The 14,850-nt window shown below is 42.2% G+C and overlaps 1 protein-coding gene across 3 annotated transcripts in view; it reads right to left on the bottom strand.

The window, feature by feature from the left end:
* PIP4K2C (phosphatidylinositol-5-phosphate 4-kinase type 2 gamma) overlaps positions 1 to 13,544 on the bottom strand; it is a 50,527-nt gene extending 36,983 nt beyond the window's left edge. The window contains exons 1-2 of one of the 3 annotated variants that reach the window (XM_067464246.1): positions 13,235 to 13,317; positions 4,713 to 4,803 (exon numbers count right to left, since the gene is read on the bottom strand). Coding sequence is in view for 1 of the 3 variants with exons in the window: in XM_060762975.2 (XP_060618958.2) it covers positions 13,235 to 13,363 (129 nt within the window). In the remaining 2 variants the exon portion in view is untranslated. Of the gene's footprint in view, positions 1 to 4,712; positions 4,804 to 13,234 lie in introns of all 3 variants that reach the window. The other 2 variants (XM_067464247.1, XM_060762975.2) reach the window with 2 other exon arrangements.
* Between the last annotated feature and the right edge of the window lie 1,306 nt (positions 13,545 to 14,850).

Raw genomic sequence — 14,850 nt, 5'->3', positions numbered from 1 at the left:
TTGTATATTTTCTGCATGGCAGAAGGTTGGATTAGATGGCCTTTGTGGTCCCTTCCAATCCTCTGGACCACTGTTGAATGCATTCATGTCTGAACCAGCACACCGTGGACTGAAATGACCCACAATTATCTGTATTACAGGGACTGTGTCAGCAACAGCCTGCCAGCCCTAGTTTTCATTAAATGAGATTCATCTGAAGACACCGGTTGTCATGGCTATGAATTAATCCCCTCTAAATCTTGATTGGGTAAATAAAGCGCACAAGAAAGAAGTTGGACAGCTACAGGACTGGTGCTATGTCTTAACATGTTTTAATTGTATTTATATGTTATCTGATTTTAACAGTTTAATTGTGCTATGTATTGTTGGGGTTTTTTGTGATTGTGGCATTGAATAATTACCAAAATTGGAAGCTTCTCTGAGTGCCCCTCAGGGTGAGATAGAGAAAGATAGAAGTATAGTAAATAAATAACTTAGAATGGTATCAAACTGAGACTTTGTGGTGGTCTCCCCATGAGGAAACATGGACAATAGAAGTACTGTACTTGAGGAATTTTAGTCCAACAATTGTCCAAAAAACCTGGGTCAACTTACCCATAGGTCAATATAAATACGGGATCTTAACTCTTACCCCCCAAAAAAGAACCACCACTGTGTAGAGTGACAAAAGGTGAGAGCCAAATCCTTCCCAGGAGAAACTAAAAGAAGCACAGGGCCCTTGCGCTCTCCGTCACAGTACCACTTCTGGCCTTTTTGAATGCCCGGGAAGCAAAATGGCAACAGTGGCAACCCCAAGAATATCTAGCACAATGAGGTTTGTGATAGTATAGTCCCCTTTCTGTGGAAGGAGCCATAACTTAGGGCCCTTCTGCACTGCCAATGTTTATCAGAGAGGCACAAAACAACCAGATCTGGGAACATGTGTCTTATATTAGTAGTTGTCAATTGGTGGTACATATACCACCAATGGGATGCAGAAATAATCTGGGGAATGAGTGATACAGAGTTTCCATAACTATTTTCTGCTACTCATGAAAACACTTTTACTTGTTTTAGTTAATTTCCAATAATGCTACAATATGTTTTGTGTCTTTAAGCTTACCATGAGCCAGTGATTCTTAGGCATTTTTAGAGGTCAGGGGACACAAGAGTCAAGAATCTAATGAAAACCCATGGAGCCCCTTTCCAGAAAAAATACAAACAAACATCCAAACATAAGTGCTTGCATAGAAAATAAAACTTGATTTATATTATGGTATTAGCCGTCCCCTGCCATGCGTCACTGTGGCCCAGTCTGGCGATCTGGAAAATAAAGTAATGTGAAAGTGTGGGTTTCTAATATATGTAATTTCTTTTTGCTTGTGGGTAAATAGTATTTCTTGTTGTTTCTTTGTCAGTGTTGATGTGGAGATTGTCTGGTTTGCATACTCCGGAATATGCAACATATCATTGTCCTTCTTTAGGGGTCCCTTTCAAATCTATGATACTATATCTCTCTGTGTGTGTGAATCATATATATCTATTTATATTTATGACTGAATGACTCTTTGTCAGAAGGGCTTTGGTTACACTTTCTTGCCCTGGTGAAGAGTTGGACTGAATGGCCTTAAGTATTTTCTGTTGGTCATGGGGTTTCTGCGTGGGAAATTTGCCCCAATTCTGTTGTTTGTGGGGTTCAGAATGCTCTTTGATTGTAGGTGAACTATAAATCCCAGTAACTACAAATCCCAAATGTCAAGGTATATTTTCTCCAAACTCCATCTGTGTTCATATTTGGGCATATGGAATATTTGTGCCAAGTTTGGTCCAGATCCATCATTGTTCAAGTCCACCGTGCTCTCTGGATGTAGGTAAACTACAACTCCCAAACTCAAGGTCATTGCCCACCAAACCCTTCTAGTGTTTTCTGTTGGTCATGGGAGTTCTGTATGCCATGTTTGGTTCTATTCCATAATTGGTGGAGTGCAGAATGCTCTTTCATTATAGGTGAACTATAAATCCCAGCAACTATAACTCCCAAATGACAAAATCAATTTTTTTGAGTGAAGGACATACATTGGGTTGTTAGGTGTATGGTGTCCAAATTTGGTGTCAATTCACCCACTGGTTTTTGAGTTCTGTTAATCCCACAAATGAACATTACATTTTTATTTATATAGATTATTAATTGGATTCCTTCACACAGACTCCTCTGGATTCAAAACTGTAATAAGTAATAGATCAAAGCAACAGAAAGAAAAGCAACTCTTCAAATCATTTTGCATTTGCTCATGGAGACACTGAAGTATATTAACAAAAGGCCTGCGAACATCACTGTTAGAAAACGCGTTCTTTAGTCATAGTGGTACTTGGGTTCTTTTACAGACTGATGTCCAGAATTTAGGGCTGTCATATGCTAGCAGCAAAGGCACTGACATGAGGATAACCAGAGGATAAAATTTGCTATTTCTAATACAAGGCAGGACCAGAGGGAGCCAAATGAAAGTTACCTATGAGAAGAGGGAGTTCTATGCCCAGGTGGATGTTGCAAATTGCAACTGGGTGTAGCCCAAACCAGGACAGTCAAGGGTGAGGGCTGATATGAAATATATCCTAAAAATATCTGGAAAGTCACAAGTTGCCCACCCTAGCCTAAAATAGTAGGCCTTACTAATCTTTACATATTGTTTCTCATGCTCTTTAAGCCTGGAAGAAAACCAGCTTTCCATGATCTAACTGAGTGACTCAGATTTATAAGAAAATACCACTCATTATGAATTGTGCTCAGCTTAGCATGATCTGCCATCAAATGTGACAATGTCTATACTGTTTTCAAAGGGCCCCCTTGTGGCACAGTGGGTTAAACCACTGAGCTGCTGAACTTACTGACCAAATGGCTGGCAGTTCGAATCTGGGGAGCAGGGTGAGCTCCCGCTGTTAGCCCCAGCTAACAGCAGTTTGAAAACATGCAAATGTGAGTAGATCAATCCTTCAGCGGGAAGGTAACAGTGCTCCATGCAATCATGCCGCCCACATGACCTTGGAGGTGTGTGCGGACAATGCCAGCTCTTCAGCTTAGAAATGGAGATGAGCACCACACCCCAGAGTCAGGCACAACTAGATTTACTGACAGGGGAAACCTTTACTTTATATTATATTCCATGGGCCAAGCCACTTGCCCTTCCTAAATTCTGAGCCTTCTTGAAACTCATTGTTTGAACTTTGTTTGAACTTTGTTTGAACATTGTTTGAACTTTGTAATGTTACATAAAATTTTCTCTACTAACTTGGTGTTTTAACCTACATTCTAAATTGTATTGTCGAAGGCTTTCATGGCTGGAATCACTCGGTTGTTGTAGGTTTTTCGGGCTTCTAGAACATGGCCATATAGCCCGAAAAACCTGCAACAACCTAACTCTAAATTGTGTTTTTAACTAGCTAACTTATTTTTTTAACAATTTCATATATGGTTGACATACTTTTTTTTAGGTCAGTGATTATGTCATGAAGAATTTCAACCATAAACCCTATTATTAGCTACCCTGGACATTTTAAACTAAACAAATAAAACATACATTGTACCTAGCCAGAGGTAAATAACAAGATGGCACACACTCTCATTTTATGGACAAAAGCCAAGTGGATTAGAAGTTGCATTGTTATTCAACACTGAGAATGGAACAACATCTTCTACTGCTCCTGAAGATAGCAAGATGGGAAAAGGGGACCAGCACAGATAGCTGTGGGTTTCTTCTCTGTCATCTTGCTCTTTTGATAACTATACACACTTTTATCTCTCTGCAGTTTCCTTAGTTAGCTATTTCGGTGGCTCTCTCGAAGGATAGCAACATCTGGACCTGCCTGCTGGAGGCGGCTCATCTCCAACAAAGCACACTTCATCACGTGGGAATCAAGATACTAGGCAGAGGCCAAGAGCCAACAATTTGACAAAGGCACTGACATAAAGATAACCAGAGGATAAAATCTGCTACCTCTATCTAATACAAGGATCAGAAGAACATTAGCCCTCCAGGTGCTGTTGGTCTGCAAATCTCATCAAACCATATATGTAGCTAGCTGCCTAAGGCTGACTGGAAGTGCAGTCCATCTGGAGAACTACATATTCTCCAGTACTGTTCTGACAGAGAGGAAAAATCCTCTGCTTGCTTTGTTATGTTGTTGTGGATCCTGGGCAAGGAGGGAGATAAGCACTATACACTGCTATGAATTTTAAAGCTTCTGTATGCCTAATGATGCTGTTTTTTGGCATTATTCCTGCCACAGAGCAAAGGTTAGAGCAGAGATGTCTACGTGAGTCAATTTCTAAGCTAAAATCCACTAAACCAAAGTAACCATGAGCAGCATTAACAGCCATACAGAGGAGACGTATGCACACAGAGTTAAGGGGCGACAACCTCGACACAGTAGTTATTGGGAATGCAGGAGCCAAGACACAATGACCCCAAAGTGTCCCTCCAGACCAAAAGAAAGAATCCAAGACATGCAAAGCAATATTAGTTCCACCATTACAATTTTAATCCCATTTCTTAGTACAAACAAACCATGGCATGTATTATTTTCAGGCACTGATAGGAACTCAGCAGCCAGAGTTTTGTGGAAGTGCTGCAGGGCAAAGCGGAACGAAACAACTGGCCTTCTGAACACAAAAGGAAGATGCCTGCAGCAATGAAGACATTTGCAACATAGAAGGTCATGCTACAAGGCCCACGTACCAGCTGCCTCCTTCATTCCAGAAAATGCATTATTTTGTGACTCTGGCTTGGAGCTCAGATTCTCCCCCCACATTCTGGAGTCGTGCAACTGCTGGAACCAGAGGAAAAAGGTCAGTGAAGCTTAGAGAGGTTTAAGGATGGAATGCAGTCTGTCTGCTTAAGACCTGTGTGCACATCAGGCAAAGAGAGGAAATGACTGTTCTACAGAAATGCATGCTATGCCTCAAGGTCTTCACTCGTTCCTCTGCATTGGAAGGCCGGGAAAGCAATCTCCTTGTGGAGTTCAAAAGAGACCGGGCTCATTAGCACAGAGAATAGAGAAGGATGCAGTACATTGTACGATTAAAATAGAAAGTGTTGTGTGTGTGTGTTTTTTTTTCTTTTTACCTTTAAAGCCCTACATGGTCTGGGTCCAGGTTACCTACAGGATCACCTTCTCCTATACAATCGATCACGGACACTTAGGTACTCTGAGAGGCAGCTACTTTAGCTTGCCAGAACCCAACTGGCGACCGTCACCCGGAGGAACTTTTCATCAGCTGCCATGAGAAGACTATGGAACGATGGAAGAGATCTGACAGCTAAATCAGCTGTCAGAATTTAAAACACATCTGAAGACCAATCTCTTCTGGCAGGCCGGTCCAGTCAGTGTTAATCATTAATTTTAAACTCATGTCTTGTGTCTACTATATTTTAATCATTGTTTTGTGTATTATATATATATATATATATATATATATATATATATGAATGAGAGAGATGCTGGAGAAAATGGAAGGAAAAAGGAAGAGGGGTCAACCAAGGACAAGATGGATGGATGGTATTCTTGAAGTAACTGGATCCTTGAAGGAGCTGGGGGTGGTGATGACCGACAGGGAGCTCTGGCGTGGACTGGTCCATGAAGTCACGAAGAGTCGGAAACGACTGAACGAATGAACAACATACATACATACATACATATTAGAAATATGTTTTAAAATGTGCATTTTTCTGGTCTTTCAATACATGTATTATGTAGAAATACATTTTAATATGTGTATTTATATAAAGATTATGTGTTTTAGCTATGTTGTAACCTACTTTGAGCCACACGGAGAGGTAGGTAAGAAATAAAATTATTATTATTATTATTATTATTATTTTCAATGCATAGATGAAACTACTTGAAACTTTGAGCTGGAAACTTTGAGCTGTTTACCTCTCCGAACGTATTCTCCCCTACGAACCATCAAGACCACTAAGATCGTCTGAAGGGGCCCTGCTCTCGGTCCCTCCGCCTGCACAAGCACGGCTGGTGGGGACGAGGGACAGGGCCTTCTCGATGGTGGCCCCTCAACTTTGGAACTCCCTGCCATTAGACGTTCAGGAAATTAACAAAGACCTGGTTGTGGAACGCGGCATTTGACAACTGAAAGGAGGATGATGAACGGGATTGTGATGGTGTCGGACGATTTGGCTCTTTTAACTGGGATGATAATGTTTTAATGTGTATGGTGCTGATATTTTAATCGTGTAATGAAGTGGCATTGTGTTGTTATTGTATATTTTTTGTATGTTAACACATGTTGTGAACCGGTCCGAATCCCTCTTTGAAGGTGAGAGGGTCGGTATATAAACCCTCGAAATAAATAATAATAATAATAATAATAATAATAATAATAATAAAGAATTAATCTCTCCTTTTCAACAGATATTAGAAAAATATCTGAAGAATACTAGGTGTCTCCCCTGCCCTTCATGGCTCTCAGTGAAGATCTACTGGCAGAGATTATTCTATGGTGAAAAAAAAAGCTGTGTCCCTTCATTAACCCCAATTTTTTTTGGGGGGGGGGTTATACCCTCCTCTATTAAACCTACTGGAATCAACAACCCCTACTACTGGATTTGCTATTAATACAGAAACAGATTAAAAAAACATTTTCCATCAACACACAATAGAGCACGATAGTCTATTTGTAAATTATGTGAAAGAAATATACAACTAGTTTAAAGAGAAAGTGGCATATTTTTATCAACCGAAGCAGCAAAACATGAACAGCAGGGACATTGAGGGGTTATATTTCCTATGCAGTCCACATCTTATTTACAGAGATGAAAAGGTTTTCTTTCTTTTTTTTTCTTTTTTCTTTTTGCTAAACCATACCTGAGTGTTTAAGTTTGCTTTACACCCACTCTACTTATCTTGATTTCAAATTACTCCAAATGCTCCTTCACAGAACAGTTCCAAGGGAATTTCAGCAAAGTACAGGAGGATATGTTTTAAGGAACATGCCAGAATTTGGCCTTAATTTGCTGTCCTACATCTAGCCCACCCAGGCATTGCCATAGGGAATATTGTAATTTCACTAGATTCAGACGTGACAGTAAAATAAAGTAGGGTGCCATCAGTATCCTTTTCAGACTTTGCTACAAAACTACTGACAACTACTCCCAACAGCTTCATATAAAATTAAACAGCATTATAAATACAATGATATCCACTGCACAATTGTGTGAGGAGTAAGAAACGGTTTTCTTATGCCACTCTCCAAAACCTGCAAGATACAATATCTGGAATCTGCAAGAGAAGATACTAAAGCACAGCACTTCCCAATCCACTGAATCAAGGCAAATAGATGCTATGCTATTAAAAGCTGTTGAAAGACCGCGCAGGAAAAATTGGATTGTACTTGCCATCTCTCCTTCCATAGAGGTCATATACTTGTTTGACTGAGGCTGATTCACTTCTGAATCACCAGACTGAGATGGATCTAGGAAACTGTTATCACCCCAAATAATCTGCAACTGCACTTGGGACGCTTCCTCAATGACCTTCCCCTGAAAGGAATGGCTTTCATGAAAAGAATGTTAGGAGAAAACCTGACAAGCATATTTCAAGAGAAGAGGTGACCAAAATAATGATTGTGACAGAAAACTGTCCCATTTTTGTATGGAAACCCATAAAGAATAGCAAAAGCCCATACATGTTTAAGACGGCTAAGTGGGCCTGCCTGTAACATGCCAAAGATAGGAGAAGACTCTATGGCAGTGTTTCCCAGGTATTTTGGACTTCAGCTCCCAGAATCCATGAGTATTCTCCAAGGCAGTTTAGGCTTCTGGGAGCTGAAGTTTAAAAAACATGGAAGAGTTTGGGAATTACTGTGTGACCTTGTTTCAGCACCTCTGTTTCTTTAATAACACTATGTAACAAAATTTGAAAGGTTTTTTGTTCCTGGTTGGATAGTGTTATTTCCTGTTTACCGGTGTGGTACTTTGAAAGTAGTTATTATATTTACTCCAGAAACTTCATTTTTGTGGCTGCCATTTTTACTTTCAATGTGCCATTTTCAACCCTTTGTGCAGGCCGCAAAAACAAACTTTTTGCAGTTTAATAAACTTTTCCCATGTTTTTTTTATGATAGAATTAATTAGGAAATGACATTTATAACCCAGGAACAAAGATCAAGTTACATGGTGTAATCCTAAAACATACATCTGTCAAGGAAAAGGGTATTGTTTGGAAAGAGGCTAAAATGAAAGAGCTGGGAAATGGACACTCTGCACATGAAGTAGCTAGGTATTTTGAAGCAGCATCTGTCATATACAGAATTCAAACACAACAGTCTGGCATAGGAGAGAAATCTCTTTGGTTTTTATGCTAAGAAGAGGGAGCACCAGATAGGCACTCCACAGATGAGAGAGAGGAGATGGGTCATTATTAGACCAATCCTACATATGCTTTACTCAGAAGCAAGCCCGCCAAGGTCAATGAGGCTTATTTCTTGGAGTTTGATAGCTGAAGCCTAATTCCTTCTCATCTTTTCCTATGACCCTCTGTCTTCCTGGATTACGATCCCTTCCATCTCAGAATGCTGACATTTTGGGTATCATATGAATATGGTGCAGAACCAGTTCCAGAAGCAGCTACAATCTTCTGATTTTTAAAAAAGTATTATTTCCCCAGCCCTACCAAATGATCAGAGCACCTATCCCTCTTTGCTACACAACTGATGGATGAAACCTATTCACAAAATAGCACTCGTAAATAAGGACAAGGAAAGAAGGTATCCAGATGGATACCTGCTCAATTTACTTGTGACATTATGACCCTCCATTTACCTTTAAAATAGCTTTCAAATCATACACTTTCAGAATAGGATCAAAATCACTTCCAACAGAGGAAGAAAATTTACTCACAAAGTACCAACAGTTTGATTGCTTGATATTAAGCCTGTTTCAATAACAATAACAACAACTCCTTCTTTGTTATCTGCCTTTCTTCGGGGCTCAAAGTGGGGTAAAACATAGTCAAAATACATAGATAAAACAAAGAATCACAAAAAACATAAAATAAAAAACACAGAACAAAGATTAAAATATCAATACTAATAAAATACATGCAACAACTCCTTAACAAAAAACTACTATCCCTGTCCTAACTTTCCCATATTTGCCTGAAGTCAATACACACAAGAGAAACAAACCAACTAGTATTTTGACCATGATAACTTACCAGCACAAATCAGGGGCATAGAGAAGAGTGGAGGACGGGAAATATAAGTACTGAATGTACAAGGGTAAGGGATGGGCTGGTTTGACATTGAGGACATCAATAAAGGATTCCATAGCACATCTGATGCTGAAAGGTGCATTACAAAGTAGATTTTACGCAGTTTGACACCACTTGAACTGCCTGGGCTCAATGCTATGGGATTCTGGGAGTTGAAGTTTAGTGAGGCACCAGCGATTTCTCTTTGGCAGAGAAGACCTTTTGAAACTTCAACTGCCAGGATCCCTTTGGCACTGCTGCATTCATTTTACAGTGCAGACAACCAAGGACAGGAGAGGGCGGAGAGCCATTCTGTGAATAATTCTGAATCAGAATTCTGAATTATTCTGAACCAGGGTGAGGAAATCTTTCCTACCTTCCCTTCCTTCCAACCATAAATCCTGTAGGAGGAAACTCAACTCTTTCCATTGGGCACCACGACTAATTTCAAGGTGCAGGACTACATATGGTCAGGCAAGTAACTATTAAATTTGACTGGGGGAGTGGGTGGGAAACCTTACTTTTGTCATCAAGTATCATCCTCATCCTTAAATATGAAGCCTCTGACAGGCACAGTCTCTTCTCAGGGCTCTTCCACACAGCCATATAACCCAGAATATCAAGGCAGATAATCCACAATATCTGCTTTGAATTGAATTATCTGAGTCCACACTGTCATATAATCCAATGCAATGTGGATTTTAAACAGCTGTGTGGAAGGGGCCTCAGATATACTTTTCATGTGTCCAATGGACTTTTGGTAACCAATGGGGGGTCTGGTTTCAAGACACCACTGGATATTAAAATGTGTGGATGCACATTGCATTGCATTATGTAACAAAATTTGAAGAAGAAAAATCAGTTCCTGGCTTGAAAGTGTTCTTTCCTATTTAATTGTGTGGTACTTACTTCAAAAGTAGTTGTTATACTCCAGAAACTTCATTTTTGAGACACAAACTATATGGAATTGGTTGAGACTCTTAGGAGATATTCACTGAAAAGCTATAGCAAAATGTGCTGCAGTATGTTGCGCCGAAACGAAATTTTGGCAGTTTAGTAAACTTTTCCCCATGTTTTGAGTGACAGACCCAATTACGAAATGATATTTATAACCCAAGAACAAAAATTGAATCGTGTTATACTGTGTTATATATAATGAAGCAGTAAAATGGTACCCCTTATAGCTTCTTCTTTCTAAGCTATTTTCCCAACGGAGGGGATATCGTTTCCACAGGGCTTTGCTTTGGGCATCCTCAGGATGGCAGCACACATGTCTTCGTTGATTGTGTCCATCCATCTTTGTAACCTGCCTTGAGCCATGAGGCGGCAGGTAAGAAAATTATTATTATTACCATTTTGTTGGCCATCCACATGGTCGCCGTCCTGCAATCTCCAAATGCAGTGCTGTTTGTGCTACTGATGTTGGCTCTCTTCTCATGACATGGCTGTACCATAGTAATTTTGCTTCCTGCATTTTCTTGCTGATTGCTTTTATTCCTAGGGCCCTTCCACACAGTTTTATAACCCAGAATATCAATGCAGAAAATCCCACAATATCTGCTTGGAACTGGGTTATCTGAGTCCACACTGCCATACATTCCATTTCAAAGCAGTAAATGTGGGATTTTATTGAGCTGTGTGCAAGGGGCCTTACTCAAAAGTTTAAAGAAGCTGTCCAAGGTACCTAATCTTGAGTGCAACACTTAAGGCCCTTCCACACAGCCATATAACCCAGAATATCAAGGCAGATAATCCACAATATCTGCTATGAACTGGGTTATCTGAGTCCACACTGCCATATATTCCAGCTCAAAGCAGATATTGTGGGATTTTATACAGCTGTGTGGAAGGGGCCCTAATTTTTGACAGATGTCATCATTTGTCACATGGTCAAGAAGTGTCAATCTCAGCATTTGCATTTCCATCATGTTGAGAGAGTGGCCAATATCTGCTAGATAATGGAAGAAGGCAGGGAGTTTCAGAAAAAACATATATTTCTTATTGACTATTATAAAGCCTTTGGACTGTGTGGATCATAATAAATTGCAGCAAGTTCTGGATGGTATGGGGATACCAAGCCAAATTGTCTGTCTCCTGAGGAATCTGTATAACGACTCAGTAGCAAAGCGAGGAAGAGCTGAGGAGCCTTCTAATCAAGGTGAAAGAAGAAAATGCAAAAGCTGGGTTGCAACTAAACATTAAAAAAACAAGATTATTGCAAAAAGAATGATTGACAACTAGGAAATAGAGCGAGAAAACATGGAGGCAGTGACAGACTTTGTATTTCTAGGTGCAAAGATTACTGCAGATGCAGACTGCAGCCAGGAAATCTTGGGAGGAGAGCAATGACCAATCTCGATAGAGAAGAGTAGAGACATCACACTGGCAACCAAGATCCACATAGTAAAAGCTATGGTATTCCCCGTAGTCACCCACAGATGTGAGAGCTGGACCATAGGGAAGGCTGAGCGAAGGAAGATAGATGCTTTTGAACTGTGGTGCTGGAGGAAAGTGCTGAGAGCGCCTTGGACAGAGAGAAGATCCAACCAGTCCATACCTCAGGAAGTAATGCCTGACTGCTCATTGGAGGGAAAGATGAAGTACTTTGGACACATCATGAGAAGAAAGGAAAGCTTAGAGAGGACAATGATGCTGGGGAAAATAGAAGGAAAAAGGAAGAGGGGCCGATCAAGGGCAAGATGGATGGATGGCATCCTTCAAGTGACTGGATTGACCTTGAAGGAGCTGGGGGTAGTGACAGCCGACAGGGAGTTCTGGTGTGGGCTAGTCCATGAGGTCACGAAGAGTTGGAAATGACTGAACGAATGAACAACAACAAAAGCAATGATAAGAACAGACCACAGAACAGCAGACTAGTTCAAGATTGGGAATGGAAATCAATTTTTTTGTCGTGTCAGGAGTGACTTGAGAAACTGCAAGTCGCTTCTGGTGTGAGAGAATTGGCCGTCTGCTATGACATTGCCCAGAGGATGCCCGGATGTTTTATCATCCTTGTGGGAGGCTTATCTCATGTCCCCGCATGAAGAGCTGGAGTTGATAGAGGGAGCTCATCCACACTCTCCCCGGATTCGAACCTGCGACCTGTCGGTCTTCAGTCCTGCCAGCACAGGGGTTTAACCCACTGCGCCACCGGGGGCTCTGCATGGAAATCAATGACCTTAGGTTGTTTTGGACTTCAACTCCCACAATTCCTAACAGCCTAAGGTAAAGGTAGTCCCATGACATTAAGTCCAGTCATGTCCGATTCTGGGGGTTGGTGCTCATCTCCATTTCTAAGCCGAAGAGCCAGCGTTGTCCGTAGACACCTCCAAGGTCATGTGGCCGGCATGACTGCATGGAGCGCCATTACCTTCCCGCTGGAGCGGTACCTATTGATCTACTCACATTTGCATTTTTTCAAACTGCTAGGTTGGCTGACAGCGGAAGCTCACGCCGTTCCCCGGAATCGAACCTGCGACCTTTCCATCAACAAGTTCAGCAGCTCAGTGCTTTAACCCACTGCGCCACCGACCCAATGACCCTAGGCTGTTAGAAATTGTGGGAGTTGAAGTCCAAAACACCTGCAGGGCCCAAGTTTGCCATGTCCGACCAAGGTATTTAAATTGGGTGGCCTTCTTATAATATAAAATGGCAAAATCAAGGCATGGATTTGTTTTCTGTGGATGGGGAGAGAAAAGCCTACTCGAGCTGATTCCCAAGCAATAGAAGGCAGGCGACAATCCCTGCCAGGAGCCTTACACCCCTTTCCACACAGCTGTATAAAATCCACACTGAACTGGATTATATGACAGTGTGGACTCAGATAACCCAGTTCAAAGTAGATCTTGTGGAGGATCTGCCTTGATGTTCTGAGTTATATGGCTGTGTGGAAGGGCCCTGAGTATTTCTTCTGCCTGGTATAAATTCGGCTAGGCCAGAGGTGCGTCCACACTGTGGGATGAATGCAGTTTGAGGCTGGAAGGGAGGGTCTTACCTGGTGGTTGATGCCCCACCCCAGGACGCGGAGCAGGGGGTCGGCGGACCGCAGCACCTTCACCCGCTGAGGGACGAAGTGCTTCTTCTTGGTCTTGGTGCGGGTGCCCGGCCCCGCCGCCGCTGCCATGCCTCTCCGCCGGCTACTCTTCCTCCTCTCTCCCCTTCTTCGCCTTGCCGCCGGCAACGGAAGCACCGGTCAGCTGATCCAGTGGGCACGTGACTAACGAGGGGCGGGGCAGGCAAGCGAGACGAGGGATCGAGAGTGTGTGTCTATCGTTATCCCTTCTCCCTCGTGCCAAGGTGAGGCCGCACTTCCGGTGGACGTGGAAGCCGAGCATCATGGCGAGGGTTTCGGACTCCAACTCCCACAATTCCCTGCCCTTCGCTGACCTGGCTTGGGCTTCTGGGAGTTGAAGTCTAACAAATCCTTCAGCCCCCCCCCCCTTCCTTTGGAGAATCATGGAATCCTATAGGGACGAGTTCACATTAGAACAGAGGCTGCCTTCTCCCAATCGAAGGGTTTGCTCCCGCAGAATTCTGGGAAATGTAGTTTACGGCGGAACCTTTGGAATTCTCAGCCAGAGAGGCCCCGGCTTTCCTAAACTACCTGTCCCAGAATTCTGCAGGAGCAAACCAGGCAATAGGGAAACACAGGCCTGTAACGTGACAGAGATTGAGCATGTTGTTGTTGTTGTTTTTTCAGCAGTTACCAGGCAATCCCTCTCCAATGCCAGAAATACAGCTTAATGGGTTGACATTAGAAAATGTTGACCATTTCCGCTGCCTTGGCAGCCACCTCTACACAAAAGTCAGCATTGGCACTGAAATTCAACACCACCTGAGCTCTGCGAGTGCAGCATTTTTCCAAATGAAGCAGAGAGTGTTTGAGGACCAGGACATCCTTAGGGATACCAAGCTACCAGTTTGCTACCGGGCACAATTCAAAGTGCTGGCTTTAGCCTATAAAGCCCTAAACCAGTGATGGGCAACTTTTTGAGCTTGGTGTGTCAAAATTTGCCAAAAACCTGAGCATAATTTGGGTGGGGTGTCAACTTCGAGAAAAAAACCACATAATTTTGCAATATTTATAGTTTAAATAAGAAAAATGTATACTCCAGGCTGAGTTATGGAGTGAACAATGCTCACACGTGCAGATGTTAATTTGTAGAACCTTTTACAAATTTAAGGATGGCATTAGATTGGCTCTTATAAGGTGTACTTCTCTGTATGCAGTCACATGTGGCCACGTGTAATCAAAACTAGCCATGTGTGTCAGTGCTGACACGCGTGTCATAGGTTCACCATCATGGCCCTACTTACCTCTCCGAACGCATCTCCTCCTATGTACCGACTAGGACACTAAGATCATCTGGGGAGGCCCTGCTCTCAGTCCCGCCTTAAAAACTCTGGCATAGGCACTGCATCACAGGCGCGCTTGGCAGGGACGAGAGACAGGGCCTTCTCAGTGGTAGCCCCTCGGTTGTGGAACGCCCTGCCTGCAGATATCAGATTGGCCCCCTCCCTGCTGGCGTTTCGGAGGAAAGTGAAGACTTGGCTGTTCGAACAAGCATTTGATTAAACAGTGTAATTGAACATAGGAATACGGAATAATGG

Source organism: Anolis sagrei, chromosome 2, assembly GCF_037176765.1.
Source record: "Anolis sagrei isolate rAnoSag1 chromosome 2, rAnoSag1.mat, whole genome shotgun sequence".
Taxonomy (NCBI): Eukaryota; Metazoa; Chordata; class Lepidosauria; order Squamata; family Dactyloidae; genus Anolis; species Anolis sagrei.
This window is presented reverse-complemented; position numbering and strand designations above follow the sequence as displayed.